We start from the raw sequence: 21,591 nt of genomic DNA, 5'->3' as shown, positions 1-21,591 counted from the left end.
AGGATAGGGTGGGAAGCAACTTAGGTGCTTCTCTATGGCCACCTCTATGCTAATTGTTTCATTAGCATTAGTTGAAAAATCCATGTATTTTTCCCAATAATTTAAATTTTACATTATATTAAATTTTCATATATTTTGGGTCTATTTCTGGATATTGGGTATTTTCATCTACTCACTAGTCTGTTTCTATGCCAACATGAGACTGTTTTAATTATCAGTGTTTTATATTTTGCTTTGATAATGTGTCAGGTCAAACTGCCCCAATCTATTCCTTCTTTTTCTTTTAAAAGCATATCATAATTCTGTTTGTGTTACTGCATGTCTTAAATGCAATGACTTGATACTTCACTTTGCTGTACTAATTATAATAGATTCTTCTCCTTTTATATTCTCCAGGAAAAGAATTTTAGTGCTGCTCATTCTGGTGACACAGGGCAACAATTTTGCTCTTTTTATTTTTTAAAAGCGCAATCTATCTGTTCTATGAGTGATGTGACCACGGGTGCTTATGTTCCCTCTAGCCATATGGAAAAGCCTCTTTTACATTGGCACAGCAAAGGAGTTTCCATAGTGGGGTGGCTGACATATTTGCCTAATGCACTGGAACACCAAGGTCTCCAGAATCTTGGCCAGGTCTGCAAGCAAAGTCCAGTCAAAAGCCGAATCTCACAGTGTAGGACATATTCCAAATAAGGCATTGCTGATCTCCATTCTGTGCTGCTATGGCCATTTCATTCAGACAGAAGTCAAGGAAGACCTTTCAAAAAAGTGTCTGAAAGAGCAATCAACCCTGGTTAACCCATTAATCTCCACTTTAAAAGATGTTCCCATATTCATCTATCTACATGTCCTCCTAGCTTCAAAAAAAAAAGCAAACTATTCATACACATAACATACATAAGTCTCTTTCAACAGGTCAGCTCCTAAGGGATGGCTGATACTCTTTCTGATTTCCCCTTGAAATCATAAGGTCTTCAAAACATCATCTCTGTTCCTGTATCATGCTATCTCATCATCTCTACGTGACTTCCCCCATAGCATGTGGTAAATCTAGCAAAGCTGTATTACTAAAATTGCTTTCTGATGGTCAAACACCTTTATTTCTCTAAACAAAACCTTTTCCTCAAATGTAGCTTTCTTTATCTTGCTTCTAACCCTATCTGTTGAGACTTTCTTCTAAAGCTTCCAAATCTGGTCTTTTTTGGGGTGTCTCTCTCTCTTGCTCTGATGACCTTATTTCTCTCTCTGGCACCTGTGGGTCTATGGGTCTGTGGAGAGACTGACTCACTTGGAGATAGTCTGTCTGAGCCTTTCCTCTCATGTCTTCAGCCACACACACACATTTTGCACCTTCAGCAAAGATTCATGAATGGCCTGTGTACAATGAGGTGGAGAACATAGAGTCATAAGTCAGACAGGCAGAGAGAAACTGAGTCCAGAGGTCACATGACCCTAGAGAGAGGAGGAAATAGGAGCCACCTCTGTATCTAATGGCCTTTGGTTTTAGGCCTTCATGAGGACCAGTTGTTTTTAACCATAGAGTGCCATGAGATACCCTTGTCTCCTCCCTACAGGTCTATCCCTGTGGCAGGAGATTAGGTCATGGAAAGCTGGCTGGAAAGTAGGATGTGACTTGTGAATTACAAAAATATGGACCGGAAGCTGGGAACAGCATGTACCTATATAACTTGATTTGAAATGGATGTTGTCAATTGCAGCCAGGATACATGAGGAGAACAACTTCTGAGGGACCAGATTGGAAAGATTATAGAAGGCAGCAAGCCTTGACTTCCTGGCCATTGCAATTTTGCTCTGTTGTACTCTTATTTCTGCAGTGGTTCATTCTGCTTGAGATGTTATCTCTTTTCTCTCTCTTTCTTTCTCCCCCCACTTTCTGTCTTCTCTTTTCTTCAACTGTTCCCTTTTTTCTTTTTTTATCTTAAATAAAATTGTACTTAATTGTTCTGTAGTTTTCCTAGCCAATTCTCTAGGCAAGACAGAAAGAGCCTGGAATCTTCAAACACGGTGCCATCTGGCAATAATCCTTTTGACTTAAATTGGTTGAGGCTTTTGTTTCTTGGATTCCCAGTGTGAAATCATACCGTATCACTCAGACATGTGCCTGGGTATCTTCCTTATCTGCTATATAAAACCCCAAATAAGTGGTGATTTTATTTTTTTCAATGATATCATCTGTAAATCAATGATTTCTTAATATATGTAGTATCTCTAAACTATCAAGTTTCTCTGTTTTGCCAAAGGAATTTTGAAGAAGGAATCTCACAAGGAGAGACCTTTGTGATCAGCTTGTTTGAGTAGCCTGGGAAGTCAGGTCGCCTTTGTTTATCTCTAAAATGGGAATACAGGAAATGCTTACCTTGGAGGTGGTTGCAAGATTTGAGTGAAGTGATGCATACAAAGCTCTTAGAAAGTGCCCAACACAGTAAGACCACAGTAAATGTTGTTACTGCATAGTCTTTAGTTTTCCACAAAAACTTTGAGCTGTTCATTTCAGGACTCCCCAGAGTCTATCCACACAGAGCACAATTGCCCAGCCTCCTGGTCCTGTTGCTATTTGTCGTCACTAATTCCACCTGTAGAATTGGAGAAAAAAGCATCTATTTCATAGAATTATTAATATTGATCTCTAATACATTGAAACTTCACTGTGTGCCAAATGCCATTTTCAGAGAATTCTGCCTTTATCTCATTTAATTCTACCCATTTTACAGACGAGGAAACTAAAGTGGAAAGAAGCTAAGAAATTGGATTAAAGTGATCCATCTAGCAAGAATTGAAAGTAAGCATAGGCACTTCTGGAGTTAATGTGAGAATTACATTAAATGTATTTCAAGTAGGTGTGCAACATATATTTTCTTTTCCCTTACTTGTGTTCCTATGATTTTATCCTGGCCTAGTGGATTCTGGAATACTGTGACTTTAGCAGTTCCCACAGAACTGACAAGGTAATATTATGCAAAGTAGGTGCCAGTGGAAGATGAAGGTGTCTGGGGTCTCCAACAGGCAGAAGCACTAAGGAAAGTATAACCACACACGGAGTGGAAGGAGAGGCATAAATGAGGAGATGTGACAGTTTCCTGGCCACTGAGGGTAGGAAGAGGGAGAGAGAAAACCATCACAAGGTGAAAACCAAAGTGTAAGGATTAATTGCTTCCTTTTGGTGCAATGGAGTCATAAAAGACATCTCCTCTGTCTTTCCTTCTCCAACATGGATATCCAGTTCTTGTTTGGATATTTTCTGTGACAAGAAACCCAACTTCTTGAGGCAGAGGAGACTCGAGTTGTCAGAAGACTCTTTGTGTTGATTTGTTCTAGTACTGGTCCCCCTTCCATCTCTTAAAATCTTGAAAAATAAATCTAATTTCTCATCTATTTGACAACTCTTCAAATATACCATGGCAGTTACCTTGTACCCCTAAAGGCAAAACCTCCTGCTCCCTTTCATCTTCCGTCCTATGACATTGTTTCTAGTTGTGTACATCCTGGACTTTTAGTGCATGTGGATAATTTCTCTTTGCAGAGTCTTAATTGCAGCACAATAACACACAACTTTCTTTATATCAGGCTTTTATTGATGCAGCCGGAGACAATTTTCCTTTATTTTGGCAGCCACAATTCCCTGTGGGCTGATTGAGTTGTGTTGCCCTTACCATCCTCTGTGTAGCTCTTATGCACATCTGTTAAAATACCTGTGTCCCTAACCTGCCTTGGAACAGCTGGCTGCCCAGAGTGGGACCCCATGGTAACCCCTCTTAGAGGCAGCCCACTGCTCCATATTGGATTTGACTGATACTAAGGAATGGGAATTTCTTCCCCTCTTGGCTTTGTGTCACTGGGAAATGCAATATAAGTCTTGTGACTTTTCATTTAGGACACATAAGAAGTCTTGACCTCTGGGCCTGGAACAGAACCTCCTGTTATCCTGATAGTAACTGGTGTCATATGGCAGCTTTGGGTAGAAAAAAGTTATGGTTTGAATCATGACTCTGCCACCTACTATGTGACACTGTTCCAGCTGTGTTTCTCATCTGTAAAATGGGACAACAGCTTCCTCACAGGAGGGCAGTGAGGATTATGGAAAAAAAAAAAACCAACAATGGACAAGTTCAACCATAATGCCTGGCACAGAGTTAAAGGTTCTCAAACTTTGGTTCCCTCCACCCTTTTTTCTCGTCAACAAGGTCTCATTAACCAGCATCCTTAGGTAATGGTTACTTCGTCGGTTACTAGTGTAATTAATAATACTAGTATCCAGTCCACACTTTCTCATCTTGTGAAACAAAGCCCTTTCTTCAAGGGCTTTGTTAAAATCTCACTTACATAGAGCGGTCTTCTCACGACCCAGGGTAGAGGCACGGTACCAGCAATAAGATTCCGTCCACATGGTAAACTGAGAAAAAACAGAAAGCTACCCAGGAAGTTGGTTGGCCTAGCAAACTGTTCACACCCGCTGCACAGCACGCTGGAGAGAGAAAAGCTGTATGCCCGAGAAAGCACGGGGACAAGCAATGGTTTTAATAACGATTAAAACTCAGGGTCTGTGTTCCAGGAACTTTTATTGCTGGAATTCTAGTCTCAGGGCTATTTGGGGTCACAGAATTGGGTCAAGTGGTTTAATTCCATTTGTTCGCGTTATCTGGCCAAGAAACACGGAGCTGGCTAGGTGTCCTCCCTCCCCCCCCCCAAGTGCTAAAGGGGACGGGCACGAATTTTAAAAGGAGCCGATATTCTTTTCAGGGAGCTTAAATTTTAGAAGAGCTGGGAGTGCTTTGTACTACAGGCCCTCTGCCAAGTGCTACCGGCAAACGCAAGAGTCTCTGCGCTCTCAGCACCTAAATCGCCTGTCACAGACTTCCCATTTCCCGTAACTCTTCCTTTCCATCTCGACCTCCAGACAGCCTTGTGCAGTGCACAGCGCGGCCGCTGGGACCGGGTCCACCACACAGCACAGTCAGCGGCCGGGACGCACTCCAGGAAGGGGACACCGGCGAATCGCTCAGCGCTGGAGGTTTCTCTTTGGATCCACAATGACAGCTCTGCGGGAGCCCTGGATGTCAAGGTGCATAAAAAGAAAGCGAGAACGCTCTCAGTGCGCAGGGTGGTGAAGTCTACTAGAAACCCCGAGAGCTCGTCCTCGGGTTTGGACTTCGGGGTTCTAGGAAGCGTCTGACGCTCTGTACTGTTAACACTGGTTTCCTAGATGGAGTCGAAGGAAGAGAGCAGAAGCTGCGTTCCCTCAGGCTGCCTCGAGCAAAGAAGAGGAAGGAGGACAGATGAAAGCGGCGAGCCAGGCGCCGGCCGGGACCCAGAGAAGAGGGGCGACACGGGCGACGAAGAGCGCGCGCGGAACCCGAACCCGCAGTGGCCAAGGCGAGCCGGAGACCTGGGGGGAAAGAGAGCGGGCCCGGTGCGCGACCACAGAACGCGCGCAGATTGGCTCGCTCCTCGGGGCGTGCGCTCTTGTTCGTCAAGTGATTGGTGGCGGGAAAGTAGCAGGTAACCCGGCCTCTACCGCCTCGCCATTGGCCAGTGACTTCCCAGGCAGTCACCCCATTGGCTAACAGAACGCCAAACCGCGTGAGGATTGGTTAGAGGCGGCGGCCAAGGCCGGCTTTCTTCGCGCGCTCCGATTGGCTAGCGGAAAGAGGCAGGTATCTGGGATCTGCCGCTCCTCCATTGGTGGGCGGGGAAGGGGGGTTGGGCACAGCGATTGGTGGGCGGGGGGCCGGGCCTGGGCCGGCGGGGAGCGGATTGGTCGGAAAGTAGGTTAGTGGTGCGACATTTAGGGAAGGCAGAAAGTAGGTCAGGGACGGAGGTGCCTGTTTACCCGCGCCGGACTCACCACCGCCGCCGCCGCGGGATCCGAGTGCGGGCGCGGGCGCGGGCGCTCCAGGCGAGCCTCGGTGAGTGTCGGGCCGGCTACGGCCCCGGCGCGGCCCCGGCACCTTGTTGGCGGCCGTCAGCGCCCGGACAGGCGCGGCGCCCTCGCCGCCGCCCCGGGGCGCAGCCCGGCCGCGGGGAACCCTGCCCGACGTGCCCGCTGCCGGCTTAAAGGGCCCGTGCCCGCTCCCCGCCCCCACCCGGGCCCGAGAGGCTGCGCCCCTTAAAGGCGCCGCCCCCGCCGCCCCCATCCTCCTCACTGGCCGGCACTGCGGGCCTGGGCGGGCAGAGAAGCCGCGGGGGCCCGCGCGGCCCCAAGACGGGGTCCGATGCGAACCTCGCTGTCCGGCTGCCTCGCCACCTGGCGGGTGGGCGCCGCGGAGCCTCTTAAAGGGGTGGCGCTCCGTTTGGGACAGTGACCGGCGGAGGGCCAGTCGGGCGCATCCCGGGGTCCGCGGCCGTACTGAAGGGCCCAATCTGTGGCGCCGTCCCCCAAGGGCGCCGGGAGCGATGCTGCCCCTGTTCCCCGCTTCTCGCCCGGGAGCCTAGGGCCCGGTGGGGGCGGGGAGGGCGTCTCCGTGGGTCACGGAGTTCGGACTGCCCGCGCCTTCGGCCCCTTCGGCACGGCTGGCGCTGCCCCGGGAATCCCCGGCCGATCCCAGCCCTCGAACTTCCATCGGGCCCGCGCGCCCGCTCCCTGGGCGGCCCGGGGGTCCCCGCGGGGCCGCGAGCAGGTGGCGACAGCACGGGGACGGCGCCCAGGTGCGCGCCGCCCCGGCTCTGCAGCCCGGAGACCCGCGCAGGGCGCCTCAAGGCTGCCGCGGCCGCGGCTTGTGACAGATGTCGGGGCGAAGTGTCCGCTTGTCTGGCGGTCGCCGTTTGTCTGGCGGTCGCCAGGCATTACAGTCGAGGAGCTCCCTGAGTGCGCCGGGGCGAGGTGGAGGAGGAACCGAAAGCCACTCGGGGGGCGAGTGTCAGCTGCAGGGGTCGTGCGAGCTGGCGGCCCCGCAAGTGCCAGACCGCGGCGGTGAGCGGGCACCGGGGAAGGAAGGGCTGCGCTGGACGCGGTGTCCTGGTCAAGTTGGTAGTCTGCGGGGGTCCCGGCTGACAAACCTCACCCTAAAATTCCAGTTCCCATTTCTGTCGCCCACCCCCGGTCCCATCGCGGTCACCGAACCATGTGTTGGCACTTGGGAGCTTGCCGGTTCCCTTTCCCTTCTTACATCGATGCTCCTCAGCAAAACATCGGCAGCCAAGTTTTCTCCCTCAGCTTCCTGAAATCAAATTCTGTGTTTATGAAGAACCCTTTTTTAACAGTCGCCGACTTTCCAGGATCTTCGGGGTTTTTTTCCCCCTTCTTCTGTTTTTTAATCCGTAAAAGTTGTCCTTTAGATGCTTGTCACTTCACATCACACTTGCTTGTGGTCGTTTGTCCTTCTGACATCGGCTGCTGCCCTCAATCTATTTTTATATGACAACTATTATTTTCATTCTTTTGGTTCCATTGATATCAAGATCTGTCAATTTGGGTTGGTGGAGTTTTTAATTAATGTACCAGTTGAATCATGAGCTTAAAATAATCATTGCTGCTCTTGAGCAGTTTTGAATAATCTCATGCATGCTCTGTATGCCTGCAAGACTTAAAAAAAAAATCACTGCTGTTAAAGTTGATTTCCATATCAATGAAATTCCAAAATATTTTTAAAAAATATACAGTTTAATCTTTCAGCTTATGCTTTGTTGCTGAGTTCACTTTATTGATAAATCTTTTAAAACAGTTTGTGAACATATTTAGAAGGCTTGGAAATCTCCTGAGTAGAATTTGAAATTGCCTGAATGAGCTGAGGCTGACTCTACAGAGGCATTGTGAGTCTGACTATAGATGTGGCCAGTAAATAATAATAATAATATTAAAAGAGTAGTTAAATTTGTACCTTGCTTTATTTCCTGCCATGTAAAATGGGAGAACAGCTCTAATCCAGGAGTCAGGTGGTTCTAGCCCAGACTGGAGCTTTCAAGCTTGTGCCAATCAGAGCCAGTTGCTAATCCTTTCTGAGTTCCATTCCCCTCAGATGGGAAGTAAGATAGTTGAATTAGGTGATGTCGAAGTTTACTTCTGCTCTGAAATTCTGTAAATCTCTTAGTATTTAACCTACTTAAATTTAGGCTGGCATTTACCTCTTGAGCCTCCAAAATATCTGAGCTTGAAGTCCTATTTTCATAGGAGAGTTAAGCAGATCAACAGATGGTGTTGTAAAGGATCTGTTTCAAATGATTTATAAAATGATGACCACTCACAAGTTTGTCTGCTGTTTGCAGACGAGGTTTGCATGCCACAGGGCAGGAAAAGGAAGTGGCTGAATTTTCAGATCCATCCTTTTATACCAATAGTCTCAATGGGGTTTACATATTAAAGATGGACAAGCACTGTACAAAGATGTGGCTGCATTACAAAAGTGCGTGAGAATGTATAAAAAAAAGGTTATATCTCTCTTTGGTGTAAGGGGTGCCTTCTGTCTGTGAGCTTTCTTGTATTAGTGATTCCAGTCATCACCTCTCACTGTGGTAGGAAAGAGTCAACATTAAGGAGTTTCTGCTTCTTACAGTGTGACAGTGATGGACAGTGATTTGTGTTAGTACCATGCTAATGTAGTAATTACCGGGAAATACAACATCCTTTCTAGATCTGAGATTTCGTAGGAACTCAGGTACTCAAGGCATGTCACTCTTCGGTCTTTTCTCTCCTTGTTGCCACTATAACACAAGTCTGGTATTTATCCCTAATATTGGTGTCTTTTGTGTCTTACAAAACAAGACCTGTGCTGACTTAAGTGCCTTCTGCCTCTCTTTCCATTCAAAATATTCTGTCTCTCTCTGTTGTCTCCTCCTCTCCTCCTAGTACAGAGAACAGAAGTGGACTCCTTCTCTGTTTCCTCTTACTGAGTCGCACAATGGGCAAGAACCTGGGCGGTAGTGGCAGAAAGCCCTGGGACTTGAGTTCAGGCTGCGTGGCCTTGGACAAGTGCTTGACTGTTGTGGCCTGAGGCTCCTCCTTCTGGACTCGTGACAGCTGGCCTCTTGGTGTCTATGAGAATTAAGGGAGACGATCTGTGAAAAGTGCCCAGCACACAAGAAGCCCTTCCTCAGTGCCAGCTGCCACTCCCTCCACCTCTGCCAGGACCCTGTCATCACAGTATCCTTTGCTTTATTTGTCCTTAGCCTCTCTACCAATCCCAGAAAAATGTTTGTCATAGTCTAGAAGAGGAAGGGCAGAAAAGGAAGAAGCAGACCTGCTGTGAGCCTGTGGTGGATCAGGCCATTTACCTGTGTCTGCAGGGGTACCCTGTGTCTGTAGGTCTGTCCCTCCCTCTCTTCCTCTCTCTCCTATGCTGTGAGCATCATCTCCTGCCCCATTCTTAGCACCTGCCATCTGGCTTCCTTCCTTCATTATATTTCTTCTCAAAAGTTTTCTCCAGGCAAGTTAAGTCTTCAATTTCAGAGGCTGTTGTCACCCCACAGTTGTTCTTAGCTTATTGGCAACTTTTATCTCTCCTGTCTTTTACCTTTGGAAATGCCCTTTCTGTCTACCTTTGGGTCCTGCTGCTCTCTTGGGCATCTGTCCAAGCTTCTGATATTCACAGCATCCCTCTCAGCCTTCTGGTCCTGCCCTTGCCCCCTGCTTTAGCTGCTAGCAGATCCGTTGTGACATAGTGGCCTATAACTAGTATTTTGTGGCCTTGGAGTTGCTGGGTTGCAAACAGCTTGCAAGCTCTGTCCCACTGAATCTTCAGGACACCCTGGAGCCTATATCCTTCATCCAACTAGCTGTCCTGTGAGGCAGTTTGGTTGAGTATTTTGAGCACAGACTCTGGAGCTGGATTCCACATCTAACTTCCTTGCCAGCTTTGTGACTTATGGTCAAATTGCGGTTGCTCTCCATGTCTTGGTGTGTTCCTCTGTAAAACTGGGGTCATCTCTGCCTGCAATAGCTGTAGTGTGCACCAAATGAGTTAAAATATTAGAAACGTCAGCCTATTTCATGACACTTAACAAACAGTGAATGTTGGCTGTCAGTACTATGGTTCCTTTTTGCTTTGCGTGTGTCTCATGGCCTGCTGGGTAAGGTTCTCTATGTCTAGCCCAGCTGTCCACCAGTCCTTGCTGTGCTCTGAGGATGGTCCAGCCCTGGCACCAGCCCTTGGCCATCCTCCCCTTCCCTACTCCCAAGGCATCTCATGTCCCAAATCCTCTGCTTTTAAGACTAAACTTAGGTGCTTGATCATTCAGGATTAACTCTTTTGGTTTTCTCCCTATACCTGGCTGCAGCATCCTCAGCCCTTGACCCAGCCCCAGTTCCCTTAGGTTGTGCTGCATATCTGTGTTGGGCTATCTCTGGGACTGTCTCACCGGGCTGGGTTCTTAGGAAAGAGTTCATCTTGATTCCCCCATTGACAGGTGCAGGGAGCCTTCAGGACATACTTGTTAAAGAGCTGGAGGAAGGAAGGAGCTGGGGTGATAGGATGGGCCTTCTGGGAGAAGCAGGTGGCAGGAGAGTGCACGGTGTAAAACAGGGTGAATCATGAGTGGACGTGGATGGGAGTGAGTTGGGCTCCTGGAGGAAGGGTCAAGTTGGGGACTTGACTTCAGGGAGAGATGAGATTGGATAGGCATTAGTCATTTTTGCTTCAGGGGAACGTTGCGTGCTGGCATAGAATGGAAAATGAGTTTTACTTGAGTACATGCTGTCCTTTTAAATAGTATGAACTCACATTTGTCCAGCCTGGGCAAAAAAAGGGATGGATGGTCTGCCCAATTTAATATTTCAGTTAACACTAAATGCATTGGGTTTTGCACGTGTACTTAGTAAACCATTTACACATAAGTACTCCTTCCACTGCTGTTGAAAATGCGTGGCCTGGAAACATTAGTTAGCTTCTTTGAAGCAGCATTGTCTGCCAAATGGAAATGACAACAATTACAGTAACAGCAGCTAACATTTTATTGAGCGCTTTTTGTGAGCCTGCATATATGTTGGTCACCCCAATCTGTTAACTCTTTTAATCTTCATAGCCACTTCGTGAGGTAGAGACTATTATTACCCATACTTTACAAGCGAGGAGGTTTTATAAACTGCTCAAGGGCACTCAGCTGGGTGGGGTGAGGCTGGATTCCAGAGCCTTCTCCACATCATGGTAGCAGATGTCTCCCTCGAGAGGGATGCCACATTAGAACCCGTGTGCCATGTGCCGAGCACTGTGCCAAGAGCCCTTTAGGCCCACAGCAACTGGAACTGGTCTCTCTGTTGACAAGCAGGACATGTGCCTCCTTTAGAGCAGGGCCAAAGGGCTCTGCTGTGGGAATCCCAGGGACACATATTTTGTTGTCACCCTCATGGCTGTTTATCTCCTCAGATCCCACTGCGTGTGACTGTCTCTCTTGCTGCTTCCTGTCTTTCTGAAACGTTGCTGTGATGTGGCCTTTGTGGCTCAGCCAGCCCCTGTGTGACATGAGCCTTCGGACTCAGCTGCTTCTCCTGAGCACCACGGGAGCTGTCTGCAGAGCTCCTTGTGGGAGGAGACCTCTCCAGAAGCCTCACACTTTCACTGGCTCCCTGACTCCTTACCCCTAAGACAGTGCCCTCAGCCTTGCTGTGTTCACACTCTTGATTCGTATACATATTTCTGAATACATTTAGATAGTAAGGAAAACATTGTTTTATGTCAAGAGCCCATTACATAAAGACGTGTTATATAATGTTCAAATATATACCGCACAGTGAAGTTAGATACCACTTTGTTTTCCAGAGAATCGGAAGATAAGAATCACAGGTTATAGTGAATGCAGTTGCCCTCTAGCTAGAAGCAGGGAAAAGTGAGCTCTGCCCTTGGACTTGGAGTTGGGAACCTGCTTGTGTGTGTGCTCCTCAGGCAAGCTGCGTAGGCTGCTGGGGGTTGTCTGGAATCTGCCAGGGGTGCCGCCCTGAGACACTCTGGAAGTTGTCTTTGTGGGGGGGAGAGAAATGCTTCTCTGTGTCTCTCTGTGTCCTTGTCTGTCTGTCTCTCTTTCTGCAGAACCAAGGGGCTCACTTTGCTCTCTCATATTTGATCACCAAGGTCAATTTCCGATCAGTGGCCTACTCCCTTCTTTCACTTTCCCCAGTTGAAGCAGCAGCTTAGCCTTCCTCAACCCCCTGTGTCCATCCTGCAGGCCTCCTCTGACCGACCCTGGTCCTTCTTTCCTTGGCCTCCCTGGGCCACCCCGTAGGGCTGTTTCTTGCTGTGCCTCTTGGCTCACACTGTTACCTGCACTGGAAAGCCTCTCTTCCTTCTCTCTACCTCCCTTGAATTTCACTTCTCTGTGAAGCCTCCTCCTTGGACATTTGCTCCCAGTTCTCTCCGTCTCTCTTTCCCTCCTTTTGATTGCCAGCCATTCATTCAGAAGCAATGGTATTTTACACTTAGCAACATACCATATCGTGCTATACTCTGTTCTCAGTTGTTTTGTGGTGAGTGATCTTGTCCCCATTCCCCACTGCCCAGCTGTGCTCATCACTTGGTCAGTGAAGCTGATTGGATGCCCACTGTGTGCACAGCACTGCTCTTGGTGCTGGGGATACAAATGTAAGCAAAATAGGCCCAGTAGGAGGAGTCAGCTACTAACCCTTGGGATAGGTTAACAGCTGGTAGGGACAGGTACCAGGAAAGAAATCAAGCAGAGTCAGATAGTGGTGATGCATGGTGGCGAGGAGGTGGCCAGGTCTTCAGGGAAGATCTCTCTCGAAGGTGACCTTTAAGCTCAGCTTTGAAAAGATGGGGGGGGGGGGGAAGTATCCCGGAAGTGAGAACAGTAAGTACTAGGGCCCAAAAGTTAGAAGTGGCCTGATGTTTCTGAGGAAAGAGAAACCAGAGAAACTGGAATATCTTGTATATAGATGTTTTCTCCCTCCTTTTTCTTTCTCATAACCCTGAGTGTTAGAAAGGCTCTGAAAATCCTTACAGAATTAGAGCGTTTTCCTTTGGTTATATATTTCATAACCAGCAGTTTACTGTACCCTGCTCAAAAGGCCTTTAATAAAACATAATGCATTGCTTATATACAAATTAAGAATTGAAGACGTATGAAGGATGCAAATAAGGAGGAACTTGTGACATCCTCGTACACCACTCAGCTCAGCAGTTACACTTTCAGCAGGGACCTTGATTTTGATCTGCTGTCTGTCCTGATGAGTTGAAAGAAATTTTGTCCTAGAACTTTTGGTCCAGATAAGATTCTTGTGTTCTTGGCCAAGTTATTTCCCATATAATTATGTAAATCGTTTTTTCTTTTAACTCTTAGGTATAAAAAATGGTGACGATAGTTTGTTTGCTTATGAAATATACTTACAAGTGCCCTTCGGGAATGAAGTTTGTTTGCTTATGAAATATACTTACAAGTGCCCTTCGGGAATGAAATGAATTTGCAAGGAGAGAACAGAGCTGAAAGAGTGTGGGATCAAAAACAATTTTAAATGTTAAATGCAAAGCTATTTTCAGTATCATGCTGGAAGGAAAAAAAAAACCAAGGCTTTAGAGGATAGAAGAGATTTCTGCTCGGAAGGAGAAAGGAGCCTAAGGTTTTGCAGTGGCAAAAACCACTTGATCCTTCACTACCACCAATCCTTTCTCACCTTGAGTTTTGTTTTTGGCATTGTGGGCCACTTTGCCATCTGAGAGCTTTGATATTTAAATGACACCAGTGGCAGAGCTTAACTGGTGCTCTTGAAGTGACCGAGTGCAGAGCCCTGTGTTTGGATGCCCCAGTGGATTCTAGAGTGAGGGACACCTCCTGGGGAGTGACAGAGCACTTTTAGCACTGCCTCTGTTCAGTCGGTTGTGAGTGGTATGACCCATTCCCCACCCTTACTTGATGACGGAGCCGAAGTTGGTCCAAGAAGTTGTTGCATTGTGGACTTAACATTAAAGCCTGAGGGTGGCATTGTACCTAGCTTCCCTGCTCAGATGCTGGAGTAGGAACAGAAAGGTCATCTGTTTTATTCTCTGCCATATCCACGGCAACTACGGCAGTGTCTGTGCAAAATAGTCACTCAATAGATATGTGTTTGTTCATTCAGATCATGAATTCAGCTTTGGGAAAACTTTAAACTTCCTTTACCCGTTAACAGTGTAGGCTCCCAAGCTTGGGCTTCTGTAGCACTTTGGAATTTAGTTTACCATTTCCTTTGGATATCTGTGTTTTACTTGTTCTCCACATTTGCCAGGTATCAGTGCATTTTACTGATGATGAGGAGTTAACTGGTCATGGTTGTCCCTGCCCTGTTGATATTCATCTTTATGTTATCTTTAATTGGTTCCAAAGTACAGCAAATCAGTAGCTGACCCACGTGAACTCAAAGGAAGTGATGCATATTTATTTGGGCATAGTACAACGCATTTATTCCATCAACAAATACCTGAAGGACTGTATGGCTGACCCAGTGCTAGATACAAACAAAGAGCAGTTTAGTTGGTGTGTCCAAGGAGCCTGCAGTTTTGTATCCTTAAAGATCATCCCAGGCTACGTGTAATGCCAGTGGTGCGGTCTAGACTGTAAGTGCTGCAGGATTTGGAAACTAGAGAGAGCTTGGTGCATTATCATAGGAGAAAGGAGGCTGCAATGAAGTGGCTCAAGTTAATTTAGACCTTTAATCTTAACTAGGGTGTAGACTTAAAGGTCAGGGCAAGTCTTTCTAGAGGTAGATGAGTAGGAAGAGAGAAAAGTTAGAAGATTTGCTATCTTCAGGGACACACACTTGCCTTGAATGGAAGGTTCTTAAATGATAGTGGGAATTCAAATTTGGAAGATTCATCAAGGCTTGAATGTAAATTTTGCTTTTCAGATATTGATAACTGCTAGTGTATCTATAGATATATAGCATTTCGTAGGTATTTATCTCATGCTTTCAAAATCTTCATGAAGTAGGTGCTGTTATTATCATCTTGTAGAGATGTGAGAATTGAGACACAAAGTGGGCATAAAGTCACATAGCTTAAAACCCAGAGCATGGAGGGTCTTGAATACTAGACCCTGCTGTTTTCCAGCCACCTCCAAATGTGACATTTGGACTTGGGTGGTGTTAAGAGCTTTGAGCCAAAAGTTGGCAGGACTATTTAACTTCATAGATGAGGAGACATTGAGGTTAAGTGATGAATCAAAGTTTGCTTAGTGAGGTAGACTGGTAGGCAGGAGAGCAACCCTGAAGTTATTCTACTATGGGTTGAAGTAATTCTCCCTAGAGCATGAGCCCAGTGTTAGCATTCCAATTGGGCTGGAGCAGAGAGCTACTAGCTGTGGCAGAGGTCTGAGAGCTTCCAGGTGGAAAGAGAGAGGAAGCCAGAACTTGGAAGTAATTGACAATTATGTTAATTGGTGTGGCTGTTATTGTCACCCTTTAGATTTCTGGAGTGTAGTGAACATCTGCCTGTGTGAGTGGCTTTTAGGTATGTGAATCTGCACTGTACTGTGAACAAGATACCTAAGTTAATGAATTCTTCGGAAGCAAAGCACCATTGTGGAAGACAAATGTTTAAAAACAAATAGCTACATTTTTCTGGAAATCGCATTGGACTGGGAGTCCAGTAACCTGCATTCTGGGCTTCTTCCTCTGGTTAGTCACCATATACCCCAAGCCAAATCACTTAATGTCTGAAAGTGAGCCTGACTCCTCTGTGGACTGGGCATAAGGATCCTTGTCCAGCCCTTTGTGATGTGGGTCTGATGCCTGGGCAAAAGAAAGAAAGAATCTGGGTGCTGAGGCAGTAATGTTGTTCTTTGCCTTCAGGGAAAAGCAGTGAAGTTTTGAAAGTAAAGGCGAGGATTTCACAGGTATTTGTTGCCTGGGAGGGCCAGAAGGAAGATCCCTATCTCCAGGGCCTGTTGAGTAATGTGGCGCTGTCCACCAGAAAGGTGCTGACATGCATCACTTTGCTTTGAAGGGCCATGTTTTAAAAAGTTACACATTTTACCTGCAGAGATGGAGAGCCTCAGGGCTGGGCTTGGATGGAAATATTAGGCACAGATATCCATGAGAATCTGCTCATTTCTGGGGATGTCTCCCAGGACAATGATGGGCAGCAAGGAGCCAGAAAACCAAGTGTCAGAATCTAGCCAGCTGGCCTGTCAAGCATTCTTGGATGTTCCACCTGGCATTAGGCAGACATCCAGAAGAAGCGTGATTAACCTGGGGGAGTAATGGATGAGCCTGCGTGCTCTCTAGGTAATAGCTGGTACAAAGCCTGAAGCAAAGCCTTGACTGGAGAGCCTCCAATCTTCACTGTTGTCAGCAATACACAGATATTTATTATTATTAACAGTGCTTCCCAACCTTTGGCTGTTGACCATATGTCAAGATCTGTGCTGAGTGTTAACATGCCTTTCCTTCCTTCATTCTCCCAACATCCCTATGAGCAGGGGGATACAGGTCCTGTTTTCTAGTTATGAGACTGAGATTCAGAGGCCCTCAGTTGGTGTGTGCAAAGTGGAAAAGCTGTGACTCAAATCCAAGGCAGTCCCAGTCTAGAATGGTACTCCTAGCAACTGCAGCTCTTCTGACACCCCAGAATCCCTTCTGCCTCAACTTTGAGGTTTTTGACAGTGCAGTGAGTCTTTGGAACATATTTTTGGTTGATAGACATCTTGCTATACAGTGGCTTCGGGTCACTGCATTTTTCTCTCTTTTGAGTTCACATTGACCATTTTGTTTATTTTGATACAGGGTTTCCATAAGTCATCAAGTTATTGGGGCTGGGCTCAAACTCACAATTCTGCCTCAGCTTCCCAAACTGCTGGGATTACAAGGTTCTTTGCTTCACAGCCTGTGACTGCCAGCCTGCTGACAGCTCTGTCTCTGGCTAATGAGCAAATGGATGCCAAAGATGAGTGCAACAGAAAGAGTAACTCGTGCCAGCTAATGCATAAGGAGGAATTTTAATGACAGCAAAGAGATTGTTCTAGGTCCATTTTTCGAAGAGTTGCTGGGCAGAATATCATCTGCTCTAGGATTTCAGGGTTATGCTCTTCAGAAGCTCCTTGCCAAAGCCTTTCCAAACACTGACATTTAACATTCCTTGTGAGATTTACAGGATGGCTTTTATATGCAGCGTCTTGTTTCATCTTCATCACAATCCTATGGGACAGGAATTTTGAAATCTTTTGTGGATGGGAAAAGAGTCTTGCGAGTTCAAGCTGCTGTCCAGGATGCCACCAGTGCGCCCTGTCAGAGCCGGGGCCTTGGTGGGTTTTTTGACTTTAGTTTCCACTCTCTTCCCAAGTTTTCTCTTTGCTTCCTCCACTGAAATGTTGATAAATGTGCTAATTCGTTGTATTTAGAAGTCACTGGGAATTATTAAAGCAGACTGTTGTGTGCCACACACTGTCATTGAGTCAGTAAATAAAATGCCACACGACTGTTGTATTGTTTTTAATCGCTTTGTGCCTTGTCTGTATGGGATAGAGCATTCGTGTATCTCTTGTGATATATTACTGAGCAGGCAGCCTTTCTCCCTGTAAAAGCACCAAAGCTTGAATAGATGCTAAAGTATGGAATTTATATAATTCCTTTAAAAAGTTGACCATCAAGTTCTTGGTCAGAAACACAAGCTCCTATTATAACAGTTTCCATGGAGACATTAGGCTTGGCTTGCATCATTTCGACTTTCAGTGCCTTTTCTAGAGTGGAGTGAGCTGCTGAGAGGGAGCAGACTGGTCGCAGTTGTCATTTCCCCTACTGTTTCTGTAGGAGGCTGATTTGCTTTTCTGGGTCCTCTTAGTTTTTCCTGTGACCTGAGCATAAATCATCTTTGAGCTCCTGATGATTTCATTTTAAAAAAAGTTTTCCATGAAATAAAATGGAATGGAACACTTTCTTACACAGATCTAAACATCTTCTTTAATGGGTGGCAGGAGGCTCTGTGAAGGGAATTCATAACTGGACTCTTTCAGGCATCTTGAACAAGGTCCTCTAATAAAGTGACCGATAGTATCTGAAACCATGTGGAAGGTGATTTTCTGTCTCTTATGCCAATTCAGAGCAGAGAAGGTCTAGGCCTGGTATCTTTAACACATGGCTTCCACTCAGTGACTAAACAGTTTGCCCTCTCCTAAAGAAAGATGAGGGGCACAGATGAAGTAGCACAGTCTTCTTTGCCAATGGCCAGACCTTAGTCATGTGGCTATATATAGCTGGGAAGTATCTTTAGCTGGAGGTCAAGGATGGAAAGGAGAAGGGGCACTGGAAGAAGCTTACCACCCACGATTGTGGCAGTGGCAAGGGATGAGCAGTAGATTCAAGCTGATACCCCATGTGCTAGATAGACGCCTGAGTCAAGGATCAGGATCTAAGCAGCTACACACATTAGGGCACATGCAGCCAGCGAGGGCCAGGACGGCCACTGCACAGAAACTAAGCTGTCAGTTTGCACCCAGGTCTAGTGGAGAATCTAAATAGTCCGAAAGATGATCCCTTGTCAGTACAAGGAGCTGCACCAATGTGAATTTTATAGAAAGCATGAGACAAGGTGCTGAAGACCTAGGTTAGACATAGTCCTTTCACCTCCTAGTGTGAGATGAAGTACTCCAGAAAATGTTTCATTATCAAGTAGAAGAGGGGGGGCTAACCACCAGGCCTTTCCTGCCCCTGGGCTCAGCATGAGGCTGATGGATGGGGAGTGGCTGTGACCTGTACCATGGAAGCAGGCACACTGCCTGCATTGCTCACTCTGTGCCAAGCATCCAGCCCCGTGTGCATGTTGTTGAATGAAGTATGAAACATTACAATAGATAGAAAAATGCACGTGGAGGTCTTGACCCTCTACAGTCGCACATCCAGGGGGAACGGTACTTGTGCTCTCCACTGGCCACACCCTCCATTGAAAACTGGGTGTCCACGATGGGCGAGGGGGAGACATCAGGCCAGCACCAGACAGGAATGTCCTTGTAAGGCCACATGCTCCTTCTGTGTGGGTGACAAGATGGAGCCATGATAAAGGTTAGTCCATGAAGGTGGATTGGCCATTTTAAATGGACCACCAGCAGATTGGAAGATGAAACCTTGCCAAGGCCAGCAAAATTGGATTTCTTGCTTCATAATATTAAGAGGCAGCTATAAAATTCATCTGTGGATTTGAAACAAAGGTATGTGGCTTATTCAAAACAATACATATTTATGGAAAAGATAAGAATATAAAAATGAGCTTGGTATTTTTATTTTATGAGGCATTTCTATTCTAGATATAGTGGGTTTTTTTTCTGTTGGTAGGAAAATGAGGGCTCAATGGAATTATGAACTTTGTTGCTAGTTATTTATTTGTGCTTTGCTACATTCCTGGCCCTTTTTAGAATTTCTGCCTTGTTTTGAGACAGGCTTCTTCTAAATTGGCCAAGCTTGGTTCAGATTTGCTGCCTTCCTCTCTTGGCCTCCCAGAGTACTGGTATCACTGGCGTTCGCTACACTGCCTGCCTCTTAAATTTTTTAAAAATCTTATGAAACATTTCTATTATTTTGTTATTTAATTTGCTCAGTGAGGATGCGCTTCTTTCTTGGAACTCTGTGGAGTATTTTAGATAGGACTTACTGAGAAAAAAAGCAGGAATTAAAATTAAATTCACAGTGTGCTCTCAGCTCTTCCAAAATCTCATTCATAGAAAGAGGAAAATGCACCAAAAATTTAACAGTGGTTCTCACTTTGTGGAGCTAGAGGTGATTTTTATTCTCATTTCTTACTCTGCAGTTTTCTGTTTTTAACACTGAGCCTGTATAACTTTTATAATCATAGAAGAGTACTAAGAATTAGTTTCGTGAATTAATACTTCCATTACAAATCTAGAATTTTTGGTTTTGGAGACCTGACCTGGACTCCAAACTCTCAGGTGACTTCAGAACTCTCCAGACCTGTTCCTGACTGAAGTGTCAAGAAATGCGTTAAGAAAAGCAAGCTCCCCTTCTGTATTTTTTTTTAATTTAGGTTTTTTTAAAAAAATATTTTTATTAGTACATGTTTGCAGTAAGTACTGATTACATTCCTTGTGAGGAGTTGGTACATGTGCATAACACATCCTAATTCCTTTTTCATCTCCTTCTCCGTCTCATTCCATCTCTTGATCTGTTTCCCTTTTGCAAAATGTCTACATCCCTGTTTCCTGTTGGCTTTTATTTTAGCAGTGGGCCTACAAGGTAATGGGAAAGGTATCTGAGAAGCTGTCCTCCTATAACTCGTCCTGCCTCTACTGCAGTCACTTAAGGAAACAAATTCCTCTGTCGTCTGTGGGGCACTCTTCTTGTATCCTATGCTCAGTGCCCTGCAGGCCCCAGACCTGTCATCCTGGGACAGGGTGACCATGCCCAGGTCCTCTCAGGCCCCTTGCATTTCTAATGTTCTCTGTGCTCATTCACGACTTTGTGGATCTGGCTGTAGCTTGTCTCTCTAGTTGCTTCAAATGGAAGGAAGTGCAGTGCCACGTGAGCTGTGCTCCTTGGATGGAGCAAAGACGAAGGGCTGGAGTTGCACTGAAGGGCTGGGCACCCTGGGCCTGGATACAGAACTTTGGGGAGGGCACGGGGCTGTCTGCCCAGCACTTGGCCAACTCCTGGCAGGGCGGGCTTGGGTGTGGCTCTTGAAGGGGACTGCTTGGCTTTTGAAGCCACAATTCCCAAGCCATGCAGTCATCCTTAGAGTGGCAGCTCCTGTCCCAGATGCGAGCTATGGGCAGTGATGAACCAAGCTGGCATGCAGACTTCATTCTACTGGGAGAGGGAGGCAGTTAACAAGGAAATCAATGAAGAAGATAATTACAGGTTGTAAGAATGGACCCAGAGGAGGTGATAAGTGCCTGTTTGTACTGGTGCAAGAGCACCAGAGTTGGGAAAGGAACCTGGATCTCTGATTCAGAAGCCTGGTTCTCTCTATGTCCCTGGGCCTTGGCAGAGAAAAACCAATGATCAAAGAGGCCTCTAGGGAGGGCTGATCCACCTCCTTCCTCTGGCAGCCTTGGGCAACTCAGGGCCTATGGGTAGGAATTAAAAGCAGAAGGTGTGAGCCAGAAGCTGGCTGTCTTGTCCCTCTAGTACCCCATCTCTGGCCTACCCCAGGTGAGCACCCCTGTCTTCTGAAGTGCAGTGACCCAATTTTCACATAGGTGTCCAGATTTGTGTGTGCTGTAGCTTTCTTATCTCAAGGTGAGCTTGCATTTTTATTCCCATTGTTTTTAACTTTTAATGAAGTCCAGCTAGGATATTGGCTGTTACCTTTAGGAAACTATTTTTAATTAATTGTGCAGTTTCTTACATCACTCAAGATCCCTCAGTGCCTTTCCTGGTGGCTCAGACTTCGGCCTTTGCCCATGCTAAGAAGATTTTGCCTTTATTGCCCTTCCTGAAACTCTGATCTCCAGCACTCACGGGACCTTTACTTCTGCTGGATGTTAGCTGACTGGAAGAGCTTTTGGCAGGCAAACTCAAGCAGTTTCCTTGAACATCCACACTGAATCTTTCAGAGTTCCCGCTGGGTCTTGAGGCTTGACCACTGGTCCTGCTCTTCAGGTCCCCCTCTCTGGAAGCCCTCAGGATCTCAACTCCTTGGAGACACAGCACTGCCTGCAAACCTTAATTAACAAGGGTGCTTCTTTAGCTCCTTTCAGCTCCCTTTGCAAAAAGCAAAG

At 46.4% G+C, this 21,591-nt stretch overlaps 2 protein-coding genes across 8 annotated transcripts in view; one reads left to right on the top strand and one right to left on the bottom strand.

Annotated features, from left to right (window-relative positions):
* Positions 1-4,560: 4,560 nt before the first annotated feature.
* On the bottom strand, positions 4,561-6,152 carry LOC134476581 (collagen alpha-1(I) chain-like). 2 transcript variants are annotated; one of them, XM_063251886.1, is made up of 2 exons: positions 5,864-6,152; positions 4,561-5,404 (listed from the first exon to the last, which is right to left on the bottom strand). In XM_063251886.1, exons 1-2 carry the CDS (start codon positions 6,150-6,152, stop codon positions 5,133-5,135), a joined length of 561 nt encoding a protein of 186 aa, XP_063107956.1. In that variant the 3' UTR covers positions 4,561-5,132. The 2 variants fall into 2 exon arrangements, with proteins under 2 accessions (XP_063107956.1, XP_063107957.1); XM_063251887.1 differs by having other exon boundaries at positions 4,561-5,068.
* Positions 5,766-21,591, top strand: part of Bmal1 (basic helix-loop-helix ARNT like 1) — a 93,703-nt gene continuing 77,877 nt past the window's right edge. For 3 of the 6 annotated variants that reach the window (XM_063251876.1, XM_063251875.1, XM_063251874.1), the window contains exon 1: positions 5,766-5,924. The gene's annotated coding sequence lies outside the window, so the exon portion shown is untranslated. The remainder of the gene's footprint in view (positions 5,925-21,591) is intronic. The other 3 variants (XM_063251873.1, XM_063251871.1, XM_063251872.1) reach the window with 1 other exon arrangement.

Source organism: Cavia porcellus, unplaced genomic scaffold (assembly GCF_034190915.1).
Source record: "Cavia porcellus strain 051 isolate PalLab524CR breed Dunkin Hartley unplaced genomic scaffold, mCavPor4.1 scaffold_6, whole genome shotgun sequence".
In the NCBI taxonomy this organism is placed as follows: domain Eukaryota; kingdom Metazoa; phylum Chordata; class Mammalia; order Rodentia; family Caviidae; genus Cavia; species Cavia porcellus.
This window is presented reverse-complemented; position numbering and strand designations above follow the sequence as displayed.

Coding starts and splice junctions, on each gene's coding strand:
- LOC134476581 (XM_063251886.1), bottom strand. CDS start 6,152: ATGGGGGCGGCGGGGGCGGCGCCTTTAAGGGGCGCAGCCTCTCGGGCC. Junction 5,405..5,863: donor ATCCCGCGGCGGCGGCGGTG/GTGAGTCCGGCG, acceptor CTTTCCCCCCAG/GTCTCCGGCTCGCCTTGGCC.